General features: G+C 39.0%; 1 protein-coding gene across 1 annotated transcript in view; it reads left to right on the plus strand.

Moving 5' to 3' along the window:
* pgap1 (post-GPI attachment to proteins inositol deacylase 1) overlaps positions 1-22,330 on the plus strand; it is a 61,469-nt gene extending 39,139 nt beyond the window's left edge. Inside the window, exons 20-26 of the mRNA XM_061918714.1 lie at positions 8,515-8,699; positions 8,779-9,009; positions 10,431-10,566; positions 12,015-12,065; positions 12,145-12,338; positions 15,405-15,509; positions 15,592-22,330. Of these exons, the coding sequence (XP_061774698.1) occupies positions 8,515-8,699; positions 8,779-9,009; positions 10,431-10,566; positions 12,015-12,065; positions 12,145-12,338; positions 15,405-15,509; positions 15,592-15,730 (1,041 nt within the window). The 3' untranslated portion in view covers positions 15,731-22,330. The remainder of the gene's footprint in view (positions 1-8,514; positions 8,700-8,778; positions 9,010-10,430; positions 10,567-12,014; positions 12,066-12,144; positions 12,339-15,404; positions 15,510-15,591) is intronic.
* Positions 22,331-23,143: the final 813 nt, after the last annotated feature.

Below are 23,143 nucleotides of genomic sequence, written 5' to 3' on the forward strand. Positions count from 1 at the left end.
ATATAATGAGAAAAAACATAATGACATAATAACCAAACAAATATGAAAAACGACAAAAGATAATATAAGGATAAAAGTTGAATATGATAAACATGGTAATATGATAGAAAAAATATACGTTAAACCATGTCAATATGATAGAACAGGGGTGCCCAAACTTTTTGACTCAGGGGCCGCATATATATGCATGTTCCTTGCGCACTAATTGACGGAAAGAGTGCACACCTTATGTAATGGAAAAATGGAAAAATCTATTTTTAGACCATATGATTTGCCAGAGCAGCTAGGAGACATCGAGAGTAACAAGCGGTACCTAATAAATTAAAAAAGGACAGATGTTTTCAAAATAATGATAAAAAATACGAAAAATGTAATTATTATTATTTTTTTTTTAAACTTTGGACTTACCGCAGGCTGGATTTTGGATTCTGGCAGGCCAGATTCGTTTGGGGACCCCTGTGATAGAACATGATAATATGATAAAAGATAGTATAATTGATTAAAGATGATATGACGATTATCAATCAATCAATTTTTATTTATATATCCCCAAATCACAAATGTCTCAAAGGACTGCACAAATCATTACGACTACAACATCCTCGGAAGAACCCACAAAAGGGCAAGGAAAACTCACACCCAGTGGGCAGGGAGAATTCACATTCAGTGGGACGCCAGTGACAATGCTGACTATGAGAAACCTTGGAGAGGACCTCAGATGTGGGCAACCCCCCCCCCCTCTAGGGGACCGAAAGCAATGGATGTCGAGCGGGTCCAACATGATACTGTGAAAGTTCAATCCATAGTGGCTCCAAGACAGCAGTGAGAGTCCCGTCCACAGGAAACCGTCTCAAGCGGATCAGCAGCGTAGAGATGTCCCCAACCGATACAGGTGAGCGGTCCATCCTGGGTCCCGACGAGCGGTCCATCCTGGGTCTCGACTCTGGACAGTCAGTACTTCATCCATGGTCATCGGACCGGACACCCTCCACAAGGGAGAGGGGGACATAGGAGAAAGAAAAGAAGCGGCAGATCAACTGGTCTAAAAAGGAGGTCTATTTAAAGGCTAGAGTATACAGATGAATTTTAAGATGAGACTTAAATGCTTCTACTGAGGTAGCATCTCGAACTGTTACCGGGAGGGCATTCCAAAGTACTGGAGCCCGAACGGAAAACGCTCTATAGCCCGCAGACTTTTTTTGAGCTCTAGGAATCACTAATAAGCCAGAGTCTTTTGAACGCAGATTTCTTGCCGGGACATACGGTACAATACAATCGGCAAGATAGGCTGGAGCTAGACCGTGTAGTATTTTATACGTAAGTAGTAAAACCTTAAAGTCACATCTTAAGTGCACAGGAAGCCAGTGCAGGTGAGCCAGTACAGGCGTAATATGATCAAACTTTCTTGTTCTTGTCAAAAGTCTAGCAGCCGCATTTTGTACCAACTGTAATCTTTTAATGCTAGACATGGGGAGACCCGAAAATAATACGTTACAGTAATCGAGACGAGACGTAACAAACGCATGGATAATGATCTCGGCGTCTTTAGTGGACAAAATGGAGCGAATTTTTGCGATATTACGGAGATGAAAGAAGGCCGTTTTAGTAACGCTTTTAATGTGTGACTCAAAGGAGAGAGTTGGGTCGAAGATAATACCCAGATTTTTTACAGAGTCACCTTGTTTTATTATTTGGTTGTCAAATGTTAAAGTTGTATTATTAAATAGAGGTCGGTGTCTAGCAGGACCGATAATCAGCATTTCCGTTTTTTTGGCATTAAGTTGCAAAAAGTTAGCGGACATCCATTGTTTAATTTCATTAAGACACGCTTCCAACTGACTACAGTCCGGCGTGTTGGTCAGCTTTAGGGGCATGTAAAGTTGGGTGTCATCAGCATAACAGTGAAAGCTAATACCGTATTTGCGTATGACGTCACCTAGCGGCAGCATGTAGATGCTGAAGAGTACAGGGCCAAGGACCGAACCCTGGGGAACTTCACACGTTACCTTAACATAGTCCGAGGTCACACTGTTATAGGAGACGCACTGCATCCTATCAGTAAGATAAGAGTTAAACCATGACAGGGCTGAGTCTGACATACCAATTCGTATTTTGATACGCTCTAATAAAATATTATGATCGACGGTATCGAAAGCAGCGCTAAGATCGAGGAGCAGCAACATAGATGACGCATCAGAGTCCATCGTTAGCAATAGATCATTAGTCAATTTTGCGAGGGCTGTCTCAGTCGAGTGATTTGCCCTGAAACCGGATTGAAAGGTTTCACATAGATTGTTAAACGCTAAGTGCTCATTTAGCTGCTCTGCAACAATTTTTTCGAGGATTTTCGAAATAAAGGGAAGGTGAGACACCGGTCGGTAGTTTACCATGAGGTCAGGATCGAGGTTAGGTCTTTTAAGGAGAGGATGAATAACCGCTTTTTTGAATGCAACGGGAACAGTGCCCGAGGAAAGTGATAAGTTTATAATATTTAGCACTGATGGACCTAATAATACAAAAAGCTCCTTGATAAGTTTCCCAGGAAGTGGGTCAAGTAAACATGTTGTTTGTTTTATTCCATTTACACGTTGTAACAATCCTTCTAATGTTATTTCATCAAAACGAGAGAAACTATTTTGGATATTTGCAGTATCCGCCGTATATACAATCGTATCTGTGTTACTATAACCCCGTTGTAGCTGGGACGCATTGTCTTTAATCTCCTTTCTAATAAGTTCAATTTTCTTATTAAAGAACTTCATAAAGTCATCTGCCGAATGGGTGGAGCTACTGGAAGGAGTCCCTTGTTGGGTTAGCGATGCTACTGTACTAAACAAAAATTTTGGATCGTTTTTATTAATGCGGATGAGATTTGAGTAATAATTAGTTTTAGCTAAGGTAAGCATGCGTTTATAAGTTATTAAACTATCACACCATGCTTGATGGTGCACCTCAAGTTTAGTCGTGCGCCATTTGCGTTCCAGCTTTCTACATAATAATTTCTGAGCTCTAGTTTCTTCAGTAAACCATGGCGTACGCCTTTTTGGAGCCTTTTTTAACTTCAGCGGTGCTATACTATCAATGGTTTCGCGCAGGGCGTTGTTAAAGTTGTTAGTGAGGTTATCAATAGAGCCCACATACTTTGGGAACGGTGCCATTACCGAGGGCAGTAGGTCCGCAAGAGTCGTCGTTGTGGCAGCATTAATGTTGCGGCTGCTATAGCAGTTATTATTATTATTAGCTTGCCGAACATGAGTCTGAACTTCGAATTTTATAAGGTAATGATCGGACATTACTTTAGTATACGGGAGTATCATAACTTTGGAGACGGTGATACCTCTGACAAGCACTAGGTCTATCGTATTACCGCTGCGATGCGTCGGTTCATTTATTATTTGTGTAAGACCACAGCTATCAATTATAGTCTGGAGCGCCACGCACGGTGGGTCCAATGGGGTATTCATATGGATATTAAAGTCCCCATTATAATTATATTATCGGCGTGCGTCACTAGATCAGCAACAAACTCTGAGAATTCACTAATAAAGTCCGAATAGGGCCCTGGGGGGCGGTAGATAACGGCCAGGCACAGAGGCAGAGGTGTGGCAGACTTCATAGAAAGCACCTCAAACGATTTATATTTATTATTTAAGTTAGGACTAAAGTTAAAGTTTTCGTTGTATATTCGTGCGACACCCCCTCCCCTTTTGAGGTGACGGGCAATATGCGCATTCGTATAGTTAGGAGGGGATGCCTCATTTATCGCAAAAAAGTCGTCTGGTTTAAGCCAGGTTTCGCTAAGACCGATGACGTTAAGGTTGTTGTCTCTAATGACCTCTGAAGATCTGATGTTTAGAAAGCCCATATTATAGGTAGTGGGCTGTTTTAAGGAGTTGTTGATAAAATTATCCGTAGTAGCAATATTAATAATGTTGCGTTTATTATGCGCAGTGTACTTAAAATAATTACGACCATATCTAGGAATTGATATGACGGGAATTTTCAGATTGTCTACTTGGCGCTGCGATAAACTGAACGCATCATAATTTGCCACCTCAGTAGAACGCATGTCTAACTCTGACGTAGTCATAGACACAGTAGAAAAAACATTTTGTGAGTTGTGTATTATTCTACGAAAATTGCTATGTGTACAGGGATCATCCAGCCTGGCGCTGGCTAGTTCTAACTTAACTGACTCCATACCCAGGCTAGCAGGCTCTGTAATTGCCTGTGACCGGGCTTGCTCTAGTGCAGTTAGTCAAATGTGGCTATAAATATAAGTCATTCATCCATTTTATTTTCTCAGTTTTTCTCTTTAACTCTTGGGATTAATGCGCGACGAACCAACCAACAAACCCCTACATACCTCTGCATATCTTATACTGTCGGAGAGGTCTTGATGAGGGCGACAGCTGTATTTATAGTTGGCAACATTTCGTATTACCATTCCGGAAACAAATCACTTTGGGCTCATTGAATGGGTACATTACCTTTATAATTGAGGTTTTTGTCGGAAGAACGCTCAAAATAGCGAGATTACCTCCTCTTGTAACTCAGCCATACTTTCACATAGCTTGGTGCTTAAGGTCTCATTTTGTTCACACACGGGTCAACTTTGACCCTGGCCCAAAAATATTTTGTCCAATGTGTGGTTTTGGCTGGAGGGCCATCGGAAGGAGGCGAGCGTCATTGGGCTTCCCCCATTAAGGCGGATGGCGTACAATCTAATTTACTAGGGTGGAAGCCACGAAAATACACTTTTTTTTTTGTGAACAACCTGTCCTCACGGCCACATCTTTTATCCCACTGTCATGTGTTTCGGTGAAAACGATGACACAAATAAAACGGTGAAAATGTCACTTTTATGAAAGCCATGTTTCACATTTTGCTTCTGTTGGCCCTAAAAAGCCAAGAAAGTCAGCCAAATATTTTATTGATTGCAGTTTTTAATGTCTGCTCTAAAAACCCCAAATACACAAAACTTCACATTTCCCTTCTTGCTGAAACTCGGACATTTTTTCCGTTTATTAGAAATCTAAGAACATCGGAACGTTCCCCAAAGCCTTGAGGCGCTCACAGTGTTTACGAAAAGTCAATATCTCGTGGCGTTTGCCCACTATGAGACTTTGTTTGGCATGAAGTTTTTCAACAAATCCTACATAAACTGCTGGTCGTTTTGTAATAGCGGCAGGTTCATCGAATTCCTTTGAGGTCACGTGACAGCCCCTCCCCTTGGGGACACAACATTGACAGACAACATGGCCATTCATCCATCTTCTGCTTATCCCAGATTGGGTCGCCGGGGCAGCAGCCTAAGCATTGAAGCCATAGACATCTTATAAGTAGACGCAGCATCGACTGCTACTGCCAGCTGGCACTGACGGGATGAAGGGGCCTCCATCTTGGAGTGGTGATCCGCTCTACTCAGTGCAATTCATTTGGCAGGAGCAATGAACTGTCAGCGCATTTAATTCATCTTATCTCAATGAATACCACTGATTTTCACGTGTTTTTTGTCATACTTGTAGCTATGATAAAGGACACATGTTTTGACGTGTTTTATTATTCATAGTTGGTTTAACAGTAATACAATATTCTTATATGCTGTGACCAAGTGACCAGACGTCCAAGATCAAACCTGGGAATATAATTGCAGAGAAGGGGGAAAAAACGGTCAGCTATTTTTAAGTTAAAGAAACAATATGATTAGGTTATATATACATGCGTATATCCTATACAAACAATGTATGAATACATTAGATATCTATATATCTTAGGGACCTATAGACTGTAACTCTGTTGTTGCAGCAGCAGAGAGTTTATTCTGTCTTGACACTTTGTATTGATATTTTGTATTACAATCTTCCCTCAAATGATAATGTCTACAGTGATTGTTTTATATGTATTTTTTTTAATCTCTTTTGCTTTGGATAAAAGCGGCTGCCAAATACTTAAACATAAACATATTTAAACACATGAAAGTCTTTATATCAGCTAAAACCACCAGTCTATTTCACTGGATTCAGAATAAAACCAAATTCGGTCTTACCCATCAATGTTAGTATTTGAATATTGTTACTTGAAGACTTATTCCTGGTTACAATTATACTGTTAAGAAATTATTGTGTTATACTTTATAACTTTTACTATATTATGTTATATTATATTATGATGGATGGATGGATGGATATAATATTATACTTTATAACTTTTAACCAGGGCTTCACGGTGGAGAGCGGTTAGTGGGTCTGCCTTACAATACGAAGGTCCTGGGTTCAATGCCGGGCTCGGGATCTTTCTGTGTGGAGTTTGCATGTTCTCCCCCTGAATGCGTGGGTTGCCTCCGGGTACTCCGGCTTCCTCCCACTTCCAAAGACATGCACCTTGGGATAGGTTGATTGGCAACACTAAATTGGCCCTATTGTGTGAATGTGTGTTGGCCCTGCGATAAGGTGGCGACTTGTCCAGGGTGTACCCCGCCTTCCGCCCGATTGTAGCTGAGATAGGCACCAGCGCCCCCCGCGAACCCAAAGGGAATAAGCAGTAGAAAATGGATGAATGGATGGATCTGTAGCTCATTTTGTACGGTTGCACCTAAAACTTAAGGATTCAGAAACTTGGCACCATCTTAAAGGTACGCCGGCTTCCAGCGACCACCGACCAGACGTCAAGGGCACAAATAGCAGGCCCATCAAAATTTCTGCTGGAATGTTCTAGTTGTTATTGTTATTTGAATGTACGTATACACAGGGAAAGGTCAGGATCACTATTACAGACTTGTTCACATTCAGGAAAAGGGCCGCTCAAATGCCAGTAAATTGGTTTAAAAATAAAGATAAAATTAAAAAATATTACAAGGCTAAAAATAAATGTATATTCTTCTACTGTAAAATGCTATATTGTATTGCAAATAGCTTGAATAAAGTTTTATGATGGATTGCACATAGCCCGAATAAAATGTCAGGATGTATAAACATAGATGTGTAAATGATGTCTAAATTTTGTTATATATGTGCTCAATTATTGACCTTAAATGTATTACGTTTTACAATTATATAATGATAAAATAAGACATTTTATTGATAAAGGATGACAATATGATTAAAGATGATAATATCATAATAAAATATGATGTTTTGAAACATGATAATACAATTATGTAACCATATTTATCTATGGATGATTATGTAATGATAAAACATGATTATTGTAAAAATAATACATTTACAGTGTTTCAATTTGTAAATTTTAAAACAATCCTTGGACTTTTCAATCATCGACCACTTTGTGTTGATTCTTGACATAAATTGTCAAAAAATATATATTTTTGTTTGTGGTTATAACATGACAAAACATGGAAAAGTTCAAGGGATTGAATATTTTCAAACCAGTTTATAATTCAAAATATTTAAATTCAAAGTATCAGTGTTAATTTGTTGACTAATAATTTTCATCTTAGTTATCGTCAACAGCCTTTTTCCCCCTGATTACAATAAGACGATAATGAATAAACACAAAATGCACGTTGACTAAGACGGTAACACAATTAACTCACATTTTCGTCGAGTAATACAAACGAGACGATAATGTTGACGGAAACAAATTCCAATCATATTTAGTTTTGTCTTGCAGATAGGTGGGACAAGTTCGGAATATATCCCATCATAGCTCTTTAACAGCACACATATGAAAGAGGTCTTTTCCACAAGTGAAGAGGACACATTTTATTTTTAATGTCATATGATGCCTTCAGCAGGCAAGTCATCGTGACATCTACACAAATGTAAGTTAAAACTGTGTGTATTTGCTGCTTTCGGTGCTCCTGCATTCACAAATCAATTATAGTGAAGGCATGCATCGTAACTCTGTTTTACAACACACATACAGACCTCTTTGTCAGAGTCATAGCATGAAAAATACAAAAAGTGTCTGAAAGATATTTATTGGGATTGACCATTGTAAGCGTCACACACCATTCCTGACAATAAGCTCATGCTGCTTTTGAGTTAAACAAATGCTTTGCAGGTAGTCTATATAAAGGTGCTTTCAAATTAGCTTTAGAGAGACCTTCCTTGTCTTTCATAATTTATATTTTAGTTGACTAACTTAACTGTAATTTTAGCTGAAAAAATGTTGTGTAATTTCATCAACTAAAACTAGACAAAAACTAAATCGATTTAGGTGACTAAAATTGGACTAAAAATAAAAAATTCTCAAAAGACTATAACTAAAACTAAATTAAAGATTGCTGCCAAAATTAACACTTGACATATTCTTGCTGTTCATGTACATCATGAAGATGTACTTGATATAATCATTTCACCCTGAACTGCTCAAATACATCATGGCTGGCCCAAAATAAATCATATTCATGCCCATAAAATAATGACATATTCCTTCTCCTTAATCATCATCGCCTCTCCTGTTTGTGTTGCTTGATGAGGATTGTCCTTTGAAACATATGCGTTGTATGGTGCATGTTGTTTAGTCGCACAATCTTGTCTCATTTGACAGGTTTTGAGGTTCTTTGGCCCCATGGTGCCAACGTATACCAGTGTAACACTTCTCCTGGCCTGTGGGGTTCAGCTCTGCTCCCTCCTGACATCACGTCAACCTGCAGCCACACACCTGTTGCTGGGTCAAAGCTTCCAACCCCATAAAGTCAACATGCCTGTTTACTTCATCCATGTCATATTAAGGTAGGTATGGTAGTGGCAGTGGAGCATTTTTGATGTAAGAAAATGTTGCAAAAGTAACATGCCATCTTTAACCTCTCAGTTGTAAATGGGCAAAAGATGTGTGGTCACTGCTTGGCCTTCCCCCAATGGATGTGGCCCCACCCACCTTCCCTAATGAGACCGTTAATGAGGGCATGACCGCAGGCCTAGAATGGCCACACCTCCTCCACCCTCTGCTCTACATCTTTGGGGCAGCTGTTGCATTTTGGGGCAGCACACTGCTGACAGTCATCACCCGCCTGATGTCGCTTATATTAGCTGTGCTGCACAGGTACCAACTATGGAAACGCTGTACAGCAGCCATGTCCAAAGTTGCCTTTGGCTCACGGCACATTCTAGGAATCAAATATTTTGAAGGAGTGTTTGGACAACGTAGAAAAACTAAATAAACTCACAAAAAATTGCACCAACTAACAAGACTTTTGGATGATTTTCATGATGATCATGTGTACTAGATTTAGACGCCCGGGTGGCACGTGTAAATATTTGCTCACAGAACGCCCACATGGCAGGTATTGGGGAGTCATGTGTAAAATACATTGATTTTGGCCAGGATGCAAATAACCTATAACACGAATGTTAAATGTAGAGGGTTTTCAAAACATTCAGAATGAGTTACTTTTACCATTATTTCCAAACTATAAATCGCACTTCAATACAAGATGCACCCATTTAATTTTTGGAAATGTTTCATTTTGTACACCAGTTCACCGCACACGTCTATGTATTAAACATAAGATAATTTCACAGGCGTTTTTGTTTATTCACAAATGTAACAAAAGACTATAATACAGTAGCCTACTACAGAAGTCATTGAGCTCTGTCTTCCCCCAGCTGGTCACTGGGGTTGTCAGCGTCGGAATTGAGGTGACTCGGGGTTGCTTTGCCCGGTGTTTTCTGTGGTTTGTTATCATTTTTACTTTCGTCTCGAGGCAGGTCACCTCTGGGTTTGTGCCTTTTTCTTTGACCCATGGTGGTCCATCATTTCGAGGCCAGTTGGTGGTGGTGGATTTCCGTTCCATGTTTTTACTTATTGGATGGCCAGGTCGATTGCATTTGGATTGGGGGCTGCGTCATGTGCATTTCACTCCCCGGTCAGAGTGATTGCAGTACGGGGTGAATGGTTGACTGAATGAAAGTTAAGCTTGTTTTAGTTGTTTTGGCTTGTTAATTAAAGATAGTTGATCCTGTACCCCCTTATGTTTCATTTTGAAGATACTGTGTAGCACTTTATATTGTGTTCAAAATGTACAAACCCTTACTAAAATAGGAACTTCTGTCGAGGCTGGAACCCATTATTTATATTTACATTGTTTCTTATGGAGAAATTTGCTTCAATCTTTCTATTTATGAACCATGTTGAAGAACCAATTATGCAAGTATATTAAGGCTCCATTGTATTGATTTTAGCATGTTTAATATGAATTGAATGTAAACAATATCCAAATGGTCCTTCAATTGCCATGTTTAGACAAAGCTGCTGTACAGTCATATGATGCACAAATACAAGTATATACTATAGAACAGGGGTCCCCAAACATTTTGACCCGGGGGCCTCATTGAGTTAAAAAAAAGGGGAGGGAGTCTTTTTTTGTTTTTTTAACTTGGGACTACTCGCGGGCCGTAGTTTGGGGACCCCTATTATAGAAAGTAGTATTCAAATACGTAATAAATACATGTTCCATGTGCTAGACCCTCCATCTCAAGTGAGTGTGGTACACTACAACTGCGGACTCAGCTTCTTGTCACTCTGCTTCTGACTGTTGTGGGCGCAACATGCTGTGGAGCATTGTCAATCTTTGCTGCCTTTCTGCTGCACCTGTACAGAGTGAGTCCAGAACATGTTCCTCCTTTGACATAGCAGCAATAGTTGATATATTCAGCTTCTTCATGTTGTGTGGCTTCAAGATATTTATGGGGGACTTGGGACCATTACAGTAGATGTCCACTATTCTTGGCCGGTACATTCTAAGACCTCCTGCTAAAAGCAAAAAAAAAAAAAAAAGCTAGCAATTGAGACTATAGTGTTTTGCCCGCAGCCCATAACACTACTTTCTACCTGGAAGCTTTCTGACTCGTAGATGTCAAAGAGGTAAAGTCAGTTAAGATAATCAGGATTAGAACTAAAATGTTATGCTCCATTCGTTAAAATGGCCAAGGATTAGAATGCAGGAAAAAATCCCATTGAGAATTAGTACCTTATTTTCAATGGAGTCCTGGCCAAGAGGTGGGGCCAGGATTTACCACAAAGCTACATCATAAACAGTAACAACAAACAGGTACACACATTAACACGATTAAAGAACAAGTGCAGGTAAATTAGGTTACTGCATTTAAATTGTTTTTAAAAGAATTCAAGGGTATAAACTCAGTTGATTTCCAATCAACATGTTACAACATATTCCAAGCATAAGAAACATATAGCAACAGCTGTTCATTTGAACAGAGAGAATAGGAGTTCACATTACTTTGTGCTAGCTATTAGGTTGCAAATGTGTGGTTTTAGAAGATAGATAAAAGTTGTTGCTGGCTAAAACATAGCTTAACCGGTCAAAAACCAACACTTCCTTCCGGTAGCTTCCCTGGAAAACCTTCCAATACTCTAGTAATAAAAATAACCAAAATACAGATGTGAAAATAATATAATTTTGACTCTTAACAGGGACACCGAAAAACGCTTATTTTTGACACCTAATCAAAGTCAGGATTATGCTTCTTTGTAGGCATCTCACGCATCCCCTCCAAACCCTTCTGCTGGCTTAATGTTTACATTTTTTTCTGACTTTGGATCAACATTTTAAAAGTGAATGTTGTAACTATTAAATTAGATTCAGCTCCACTGATCCTCCTTATCTCTCTTTAATTGTCATTGTTCATTGATAACTAAGCTGCTAATAAGATAAATCATCCACGTCCTAAATATGCCTCAAACACTTATGAAATCATCAAATGTATAATCCCTCACCACTAATCAATTATAATGAAAGAAAATTAATAGAAAAGATAACATTTAAGTCACAGTCTAGCCTTTAGCCTAGTCATTAGGCTAGCGCTACAACTGTGCTTCCGTCTGTTCTGGTCCCACCTCCATCTCCCCCATCACCCTATAAAGCGGCTCGTGGTGGTACACTGCTCTGCAGGCTACTGCACTGTCCTGTCAGTTGCAATAAAGTCTTAATTTGTTGTCATTTAGTTGCTTTGTATGTTGTACAGGAAATGTACTACACAGCAAGGAAGCAGTTAATAACTTTTTGTATATTGAATATGTCCATGCAGGTACTAAGACTACAGATGACTGAAAGGTACTTGAGTCACATTCTGAATCTGGTAAGAAAAAGTCTATTTGATTAGCATACTCAGAGTGCGAGTAACTGTATACTTCTATGTGTACTTAAAATGTTTGCAGGTACCTCAAAAGCACAAAGGAAATGCACATTCCAGTAAGGCCAAAGAATGTAACGGCACATCCGCCCTGCTGTCAGAGTTGGCTTTACAAGAGGCCAGAGATGACCTGCAGCTTCACCTCACCTTGTGTGCACTCTTCACTGTACCTGTAATGCTCAGTACACCCTCACTTTTACACTGGATACGCAACTTGAGGTAGAGTCTTACACAATCATTCTTTCACATGCCTTCTAAAAGTGTTAAATTAACAAGATTAAAAGACACTGTCTGCTGTTTGAAAAAACTGTCTTCACAGTTGCTCCACTGTTCACACTATTAATATCGTCATATAGGAGCACACAATTATTATTGTCATATAATATTTTATATTATTATTTCCATGATTTTTGTTTTTAATTTATGATAGTTTGTCTATTATTGATAATTTGGTTCACCGTCTGTTGGCAAATCCACTTTATTTGTTCCCGACAAACACATTTACTAAGTTATAAGCCTGTTTATTTATTAGTTCAATATTCTGTACCTTCTGCGGGGTTAGTTTGTTCACTATTGTTATGTCCATATACTTTTTTGGCACCCTCACTGAAATTACTACTGCTCTGCACACTGTCTAACATGTACTACAAAGAACAAAATAAATACATCATCAAATGTAGATGATCATCACTTTAACCAGCTAACAACATACATTATCAAATTTACATGATCATCAATTTAATTAACAATATACATCATCAAATATACAAAAATAGCTCATATCTCAAATCAATGTTGTCCATTGAAATTCATTAAAATTCAACTATACATGTAACATACTTTTAAGAAGAAAAAAAACCTTTAGATAATAAATAATAGAAGTAAAAACTATACAATAAAATTCAGTATAATCAATTGCAGTAAAGTAGTTTTATTGAGTAATGCAATAATACTGTACAGCAATTATCTTGTAGAGTGGACTCTTACGGTATCTCCTTCCAGCTGTCTATGATTGTTCGCAATCATCCAGGTCATTGTCATCTCAGGGCATTCAATCGATTGCAACTGGACTGTTTGGTTTTTCTTAGAAGACGTTTCGCCTTTCATCCGAGTAGGCTTCATCAGTTCTTGCTCATAGACTTAGACTGGTCAGATCTAGTCTAGTGGCTGGTGCCATAACCCCAAATATTTATACTTCAAAGCTAGGAGGGTGTGCCTGGGTAAGCATGGTTTCACCCTACCTTAGTGAGAAAAACAACTGTTTTAAATGCAAACGAGCAAAGCTTGACATAGATGGCTTCCCTCACTCCTCTTTTGTACCATCCGTATTTTCTGTCCAGAATCTGTCATTTTCTTTTCTCAAAGAAGTGCTGTTTCTCTCTGAAGTGCAGGTAGACAGCTGAGTCTTGGCCTGAAGAGTTTGCCTGTCTATGCTGGGCCATGCGGCTTAGTGGCTGTTTTGTGTCCCTAATATATCAATCAGTGCATTCATCATTACAATGGATAGCATACACCAGATTGTTTTTGTGGATGTTGGGTGTCCGGTCTTTAGGATGCACTACTGGGATGTTGTGCTGGTTAAAAAAAAATGCTGAGTTCTTCAGAAAGAACCGATACATATGGAATGACAATATGTTTGTGTATGTTTTGCTCTTGATCCACTCTGTCCTAATTATTTCTGGAGTTGGATGCACTTTTCACAAACGACCAGCTGGGATATCTATAGTGAGGGCTTCCCTCAAATGCCTTTGCTCTTTCTCTTTTGGCTGTGGGCTGGTAAGAACATTATCAGCTCTGTGTTGTAGGGTTCTGATCACGACCAGTTTCTGTTGCAGTGGGTGGTGTAAGTCGAAAAGTAGGTATAGATTGGTGTGTGTGGGTTTTTGGTAAACCCTGACATGGACGCTCCTGTTTTCTCCAATGTGGACATCACAGTCTCACGTGTGAACTTGATGTTTTTGTCCACTGATTTAATGTGCTTGGTGAAGGCTTGCACTTCTTGCTTTCTGACTTTTACCCATGTGTCATCCACTTATCTGTACCAATAACTTGGTACAGATAAGTGAGCTATGAGCCCTCTTTTCCATGTCCTACATGTAAAGGTTTGCTACTATGTGATTTATACATGTGATTTCATGGCACAACCATGTTTTTGTCGGTAAAACAATCCCATGAATTGAAAGTATGTAGTGTTAAGGCAAAGTTCCAGCAGGGTCGAGGTGCTTCTCCGTCAAACACACCATCAGCAGCTTCTCCATCTTTTCATGGATAAAAGTAAATTAGATATTCATTTGGCTGGCGTTATTATATATTTTTATTCACTCCTCCTGCTTCAGTGTGACGCAGATTTTCAAGTCAGCAACTCGCACGCACACATGCACGCTAGCACGCATGCACCTCAATCACATGTTTTATTTTATTTTATTGAGCATTGATTATGCAAAACAAAAAGAACATGCAATCATACATACATATACGTACACTATAAACACTTATATAGAAGACACATACAATGCTATTTTTGTTTCCATTTAGAACAGTGTAAACAAAACCCCCAGGCTAAAAGCCTGTCTCATCCATCCCCTACCCATGAACCAAAGAGGGCATTAAGCCAGAAAAAATAAAGAAAATAGACAAGTAAAAAAAAGAGTAAACAATAAAGTGGTATTACAATATAAACATTAATACACAATCATAATCACTTTCTTCACACCCATCCTTGGAAAAATTAAGTTATGTTTTGGATAGCTATTAGCTAATGCTAGTGAATGAGACACTGGCTGTTCTTATGGCATTCACTATGACATGTGTTACACCAACCCGATGTAGTTGAAGGTAAGTTCCAAATTCACATATTATTATTAAACACACTAACTAAAGATATACACTATCAAATATACATTATATATACAGTACATCACTAATTTAAAAGAAAACATAATTACATGCAGGAAATGTAACCCAAAATGTTGTAACACGAAACATAATCACAGTAAAGTGTTACGCGAGACATCGTAACACAAAATGTCGAAACAGAAAGTGTAACGCTAAATGTCAGAACAGAAAAACAGAAACACAGGAACTGGAAACATTCTAACAATACACCAAACACAAACTGCTTCAACAGGAAACTTGATTGGAAACGCCCTAACGCGAAACACCATAACAGGAATCGTTTTAACATGAAGACTAAAATATAATTGAGACAATTCTAACCTTCATTTGCAAAATGTACCTTTAGTTGAACAGGTGGATATTGGAGCTTTCTATTGTGTTCTTTTGCAGGTACTCCTCCCAGCTTGAACCTGACCCCTGCTGGCCTTACTTTGTACCTGTCATTTTTGCATACATGCTGCTTATTAGCGCCAATGCTTCCAAGCTCAGCAATAGGTATGTCAGCACATACATCACAAAGTCTAACCCACCAAATTCTGCCTAATATCCCATATTTTGTCTTGTGTTGTTTTTTTAGTAAACTGCTGAATCTGACTTCCTTCCTCCCATTACCTGTGTCTATCGCCATGGTGACCTTCTCACCGCTTCACCTGTACAGAGTGACCTATTTCCTATTGGTAGTCCTTATTCCACTGGCGTTGTGTTGTGTTTTCTAACGGTATTTAGCGGCTGTTGTGATTGGAGCAGAGCTGCAGATGCACATTTGCTTGGTCAATGTTTGCATGAAGACCTTTTACAACCAACACAGTGGAGGTGATGGCCGATCAGGTAGACTATTTAACCAAGCTTGCCTTATCTTGTACATCTAAAGCTCTGCTCTATAGCTATCCTGTACTTATTTATAGCTATCCTGAATATCAATAGCTCTGCTCGAAAGCCAGTCTGCCTTCAACAACAAGCCACTACACACCTTGTTAAGATAATGTTGGTTGGTTGCACAGTCATCACTGCCACAGTCACTGATGCTTCTTGCATCAATGGCAACCTGGGCGAGGCTCCCTTCCAGCGCTCATCACTCCAGATCACCTCCCCACAACACAGGGATAGATCATATATTAACATATGGGACAAAGTGAAGGTTCTGTATATGGAGTAGATTTAATTGTGTGGATGCATGAAGAGCACAGCTTAATGCATTTATTTAACTCTAAAACCAGTTTATTCTCAAGAAAAATCGCACCCTTTTCAGAACCACTACTGATGAAGACACAAAAACCCTGGCTTCATCAATGGCGCTCTGTGCGTGATACCTGATGAACATATGCCAGAGATCACCCCTTTCCTCACAGATTATGTGATTTGCAAATAGCGATGGCTCAAATTGTAATTCAAATGTTTTCTCACTTCCTTGTCTACATTTACAGACATGTCCACTTGTGATGTCTAATTGTCTCTCTTCATACCTGTCTCCCATGCCACTTTCCGTAAGGGGCGCCACAAATATCATGTCCAGTAAGCGTGGGCGATAGTACTGATTTAAATAGAGGGTCAGGATTGCAGATACCAATACTCTTTACTTCAAGATCATTAGAAGATTTTGTGATTTTGCCTTTAAATAAGAATAAAACATTTGACAAAAAATATATATTTATCAACAAACAATATATAAACAAAATACAACAATTTACATTATCAACAATATAATAACATTCCACTTATTAAATACAAAAGTTTGAATTAATTAAAGTCTGAAGTAAAAACTACTATTGGTTGTAGATGATGATAAACCAAATGTGTACAACACAACAACAAAGATATTTGTAAAAATTACAAAAAGAAAAACTAAAAATATAAACTTTTCCATGATGTCGCTTCAAACACTGCCTCAAATTACAGGGCACATGGCAATAGCTTCACTGATAAACCTCCATCTTTTTTTCTTTAGCGCTACCTTCATAAATAATTTCCACTACACCAAAGCAGATTTTTAGTGGGAGTTTGTTGCCTGTGGCAGTCGTGTGCCCTCGTGGAGACTGGCACATTCCTCCTGTATGGACACTTGTGTTTTATTTGCTGGAATAAGTTTGTAACACCCACACTCAGCAGCACACTTTGATATTACACTACTGAGTGAAATCACAGTGGCAAGTATTGGCTGCACAGTATTTGGAGAGTCAGTCAGGTTGACCAGTTTTGTCCAGAGCTGTCAGTCTTGGGTTGGGCTTGCCTCCAGGTCTTTTCCAACCTGTGGCGGGACATTAACAGGATTGTGTTGTTTGGTCTGGACTCTGCTGGCGGAAATGAAATACCATCTTATGCGTGTCTGTGCTGTGAGAAAGGATAAAGCGTGCAGACGTGTAGGCTCTCATAACTGGTTCAGACCACCTGATGTTCTCATTGGTCCCGAGGGGATCTTATTTTTTTGTTGTTCAAAGGATATCTTTCCGAACCATAGAGAAGGATCTCACACACGGTGAGAGATTATATTGTGTTGCCGAAGTGGTTTCCAGATCGATTGTAAAGTTAATGATCTGTGGATGATCTCCGATTTCACGTCTAAATCTTGGCTCACAGTTGAGGCCAGATACACAAAGATTTGGAAGTCACAACAGGCTGAACAACTTTTTCACCTATCACATGGATCCTTCACTTTATCTTAGACCAACTTAACTGAAGGCCAAGCTTCTCTGTCTCTTCCACGTTGAACACAATGATATGGTCAGCATACTCCATGTGGAGCGGGTGGTAGACACACTCTTGGGATCTTTGACCAGGTGGTCTGTGACACAATTAAAGAGGTTTGGGGGGAGCCCAGAGTCTTGTTGCATGCCACTGAATATGGTGAACCACTCAGAATCTTTGCTGTGTCTATGTAGAGACAGTTTTTTTGGGAATGGAAGAGTTTTTAAAGTTTAAAAGGTACCCTGAGATCTATGAATCTGTTGTAAAGATGGTGGTCCTAAACTCATGGGATTATTATTATATTGTATATATTATGAATGTATTATATTTACTTACTGTATAGAAGGTTTTTTTGACTGCTGATGTATGCATAATTGCAAAATTTCTGTTTTTTGGATTTGAGTGCATACTGCATAGATATACAGTATATTTAGAAAACAAGACGTGAGAACTGTAGCTGCCTGATGAAATACATGCAAGTCTGTACTTGGTAAGCAGGCATCCTTGTTTGAATTTATGTGCCTTCTAAACCCCCAGAATGTTCACACACTTTTTTCCAAGTTGCCATAAATGTGCGGCTGAAAGATGTGTGTCATTTATCTACTCATTCATTTTTATGGCTGAAGTCTTGTTGTACTGTGTGGATATCATTGTCTCTCCTGACTTATTAGACAATTTATTTTTCTTAGCTGATTAGTCTGTGCCATGGGTCTGTAACCCGCAGCTCTGGAGCCGCATTTTATCCCACTGTTGTGACTCCAGCTAGATTATGCTCTTGTGTAATGTAGCCACTACGCTGTCCCTTGAGGCACCGTCATGAGTCTTTCAAAGGTCTGCATCAGCAATTCAATTCTCTGGGCAGTGTTTTCTGGTGAGAAACCATGACACTTAACATGATTGATCTTGTTAGTTTCCTTTTTTGCTAATAAACAACGGTAACTAGAGAGGGATTGAGAGTTATTGGAACTGGTGTTATTTACATACTTTAATTGCTAACAAAGAAAACATTTTTGCAAAGGTGGGCAATAAGCTTCATGATTGAACCGCATCAACACAGGACGACTAAAAGCCAACCAATTACAGTCTTTGCCGCGTCACTGTTACGTAAGGTTAGACTTTATTTTAGGCGATCATCACGCTACACAATCACATTTGGAGGGGCACAGCTCGCCTTGACACAGCAGTTATATCTAAAGAATAGAGCAATAGTACAGAAACATGAAAATACCAAGTAAATGAGAAACATACAGCAAATTAGATGTTTGACAACTAGTGTTAGGCATATTGCTGTTGCATAATATTGGCATTCCACACCCAACTTAAACTACAACCCTGTTTCCATATGAGTTGAGAAACTGTGTTAGATGTAAATATAAACGGAATACAATGATTTGCAAATCCTTTTCAACCCATATTCAATTGAATGCACTACAAAGACAAGATATTTGTTGTTCAAACTCATAAACTTTATTTTTTTTTGCAAATAATATTGAACTTAGAATTTCATGGCTGCAACACGTGCCAAAGTAGTTGGGAAAGGGCATGTTCACCACTGTGTTACATTACCTTTTTCTTTTAACAACACTCAATAAACGTTTGGGAACTGACAAAACTAATTGTTGAAGCTTTGAAAGTGGAATTCTTTCCCATTCTTGTTTTATGTAGAGCTTCAGTCATTCAACAGGCCAGGGTCTCCGCTGTCGTATTTTACGCTTCATATTGCGCCACACAGATGGGAGACAGGTTAGGACTGCAGGCGGGCCAGAAAAGTACCAGCACTCTTTTTTTACGAAGCCACGCTGTTGTAACATGTGCTGAATAATAACTCTCAAACCTGTATGTACCTTTCAGCATTAATGGTGCCTTCACATATGTCTAAGTTACCCATTCCTTGGGCACTAATGCACCCCCATACCATCACAGATGCTGGCTTTTAAACTTTGCGTCAATAACAGTCTGGATGGTTCGCTTCCCCTTTGATGACACAATGACGAATATTTCCAAAAACAATTTGAAATGTGGACTCGTCAGACCACAGAACACTTTTCCACGTTGCATCAGTCCATCTTAGATGATCTCGGGCCCAGAGAAGCCAGTGGTGTTTCTGGATGTTGTTGATAAATGGCTTTTGCTTTGCATAGTAGAGCTTCAACTTGCACTTGACAAACTGTATTTAGTGACAGGGGTTTTCTGAAGTGTTCCTGAGCCCATGTGGATCACCACAGATCGGTTTTTGATACAGTGCCGTCTGAGGGATCAAAGGTCACGGTCATTCAATGTTGGTTTCCGGCCATGCCGCTTACGTGGAGTGATTTCTCCAGATTCTCTGAACCTTTTGATGATATCATGGACCGTAGATGTTGAAATCCCTACATTTCTTGCAATTACACTTTGAGAAACGTTGTTCTTAAACTGTTTGACTATTTGCTCACGCAGTTGTGAAAGACTGAGCATTTTTTGGGAAGCTGTTTTTATCCCCAAGCATGGCCTCCACCTGTTCCCAATTAGCCTGCACACCTGTGGGATGTTACAAATTAAGTGTTTGATGAGCATTCCTCAACATTATCAGGATTTATTGCCAACTTTCCCAACTTCTTTGTTTTGATTGATTGACTGATACTTTTATTAGTAGATTGCACAGTTCAGTACATATTCCGTACAATTGACCACTAAATGGTAACACCCGAATAAGTTTTTCAACTTGTTTAAGTTGGGGTCCACGTTAATCAATTCATGTCACGTGTTGCTGGCATCAAATTCTAATGTTAATGATTATTTGCAAAAAAAATGTTCATCAGTTTGTACATTAAATATGTTGTCTTTGTAGCATATTTAACTGAATATGGTTTCAAAATGATTTTCAAATCATTGTATTCCGTTTATATTTACATCTAACATTTTTTACCAACTCATATGGAAACAGGGTTTGTACTATGGGGGAATAATCATCAACTACTCAAAGTGTTAATCATGTAATGCACCAATATTCAGTTCATGGACAAGGAGAGATACAGCCACCTAAGCACATTCAGTCACTGTATTTACCATAACTTATTATTCAGAATAATTTGCCTAGAACTGGTGATAACATCATAAAACAAAAATGCTGCAAAGTTGGATCTTGACTAATTGTCAGGTGGTGACAGGTGTTGGTCGTTACCTACAGGGAAACCATTAACCTTATTAGCATTAACTTCATTATAGTGATCAAATAGGTCTTGTGGCTCCAAGTGGGTTTTGACTTAGTAGAAACTGGCCCAAATGGCTCTTTAGGTCCAAAAAGTTGCTGACCCCTGTTCTATGCTGTATCGCAGTTCTATTTAGACTTATTTTTAATAGTACACAGCATTTATTTTCATTCCACTAATTTACATACAAGATAGCTTACCATCACAGGTACTGTTGGATAGCTTACGACTCAATTTGTGTATACAATAGAGCAAAGAGTGGCATTTTAATCAGTGATATCATGCTGTGAGTGTGATATTATGTGGTTGTGCAACATTTTGGTGCAGCTGGTTGAAGAAGGCATCCTTAATGTCTTCATCAATAAGCAACAATAACATTAGTGCATGAGTGCTAACACAGGTTTCTACACCATAAGGCCCAGCTGTGTCCCAGACCCATTCCAGATGTAGAAGTGGTCGCCTGCTGTTGTTTCACCACCATTGCTCTGCCATCGTGATTCGCAATCCCGCCAGGGTGACTATATAGCGGTAGCTCTCAGGACAGCAGGGTGGCTGCTCCAGGCAGAAGATCTGTCCATTCCACGTCGCAACACATGTTCTCTGACGAAGGTTGAGCCTTACTTGTTGGTTGAGGGCATGCTTGGGTCCAGTTCCAGGTTGTTCAGTCCCATTTTTCTGATTGGTTTTGTAACAACATTTCTCCTGGGGTGGTTGTTAGCCCTCCCGTGATACTTACAAATGGTGGGGCTACCATCAAAAGACATTCCCACGTTCCACAGTTTGTCCATCTGGAACCTCCCTGATAGACCAGTCTGTCAATTGTGATCCTGCAAGTGGCTCTAGCTATAGATGGAAACACTCTCTGCATCATCAAAACGCACTACTCGCTTGCCATGACAAGGCCAGATCCATGTTGTACTGTACATACAATACACTTGTGTACACTTACAAGTGTTTTTAATGAAGAGTATGACATAATTGTACATATCCAAAATATACAATTAAAACTAGCAGTATAACACAACTCAAATATGGTGTGTGTGTACTTGCTAAAAGCCACAAAATTTAAAAAAAAAAAAGATTTTCAATGCATTACAAATTATCTTTATAATTAGGGTGTAGTGAATCTGACACCTTATCTCACTGACGACGTTTACCGTTCAGCCACAATGTGACTTTTTATTTTATAATGAAGAGTAACATGATCCAATAAGTGTAGTTGTAATGAACAATGTAACACTGGTGAAATAATAAAATTGTGGGATTTGTAAAACGTAGCATCCATCTTGTTTTGTGTATATGACAAAGCAAGCTGCCATTCAAATTATAAAAAACATTTTGCTGTGAAGGATGATGCTCAGGATTACATTACTGTGCTTTTTATATCAGGGTTTATGTAACAGTGTCAATGTGCCACTTTTTCACACAATAAACACTGGACAACAATATTTGTGTTTGTAAATGGGACTTACTGACTCTATCTACATACAGTAATATATATATATATATATATATATATATATATATATATATATTTTTTTTTTTTATGTGAAGGTCCACAACTGTATGTGGCAAAATGCAGCTCCACACTGCTGTCGCTTCAACATATCACTGGCACCAGGTGGATTATGAATTTCTTTTATAACAGTGTCCTGCAAAACAGTGCAAATTGTAAGACTGAGTTCACTTCGGTCACAGGATTCTTACTTTGGAGGCGTCACAGTTCTGATGTTTGACATAATAAACCACAGTTTCATTGTACAAACAACATGTGACATTTGGGTGTGATCGTATAGTGTTTAAACCAAATCTTCATACTAATTTTCATATTCATTTCTCCATTGGTTTCACATATACTGACAATGGTGTACTCAAATTAACAATAATCCTTTTTTATATGCAAAATACACAGTAAATTTACAGACACTACATATTACAGGATGTCCCTAAACACACCCAGCATCAAAAAATTTTTTTCCAAGATGGCGCTGCTGTAGTGGCTGCTGTTGGCAGGAGCTCTGTGCTCTTATGTCATCCTTTTGTGTTTCCCTCTTGTTTTCATGTCTTATTATATTTTTCTGCCTTTTGGTCCGGGACCCTTTGGGACTGTGTGACAAGGGGTGGTACTTTCGTGACCTCTGTGGTGCTTTTTTTGTGGACTTCTGGATCTGCCTCCTGGGAGCCTTTTGGCCATAGAGACAAGCTGCTGGGTGTCTGTTTGGAGGGACTGGAGGAGGTGCGGATGAGGGGACAGGACTG

The sequence above is a fragment of the Nerophis ophidion genome, linkage group LG13, assembly GCF_033978795.1.
Source record: "Nerophis ophidion isolate RoL-2023_Sa linkage group LG13, RoL_Noph_v1.0, whole genome shotgun sequence".
NCBI lineage: Eukaryota > Metazoa > Chordata > Actinopteri > Syngnathiformes > Syngnathidae > Nerophis > Nerophis ophidion.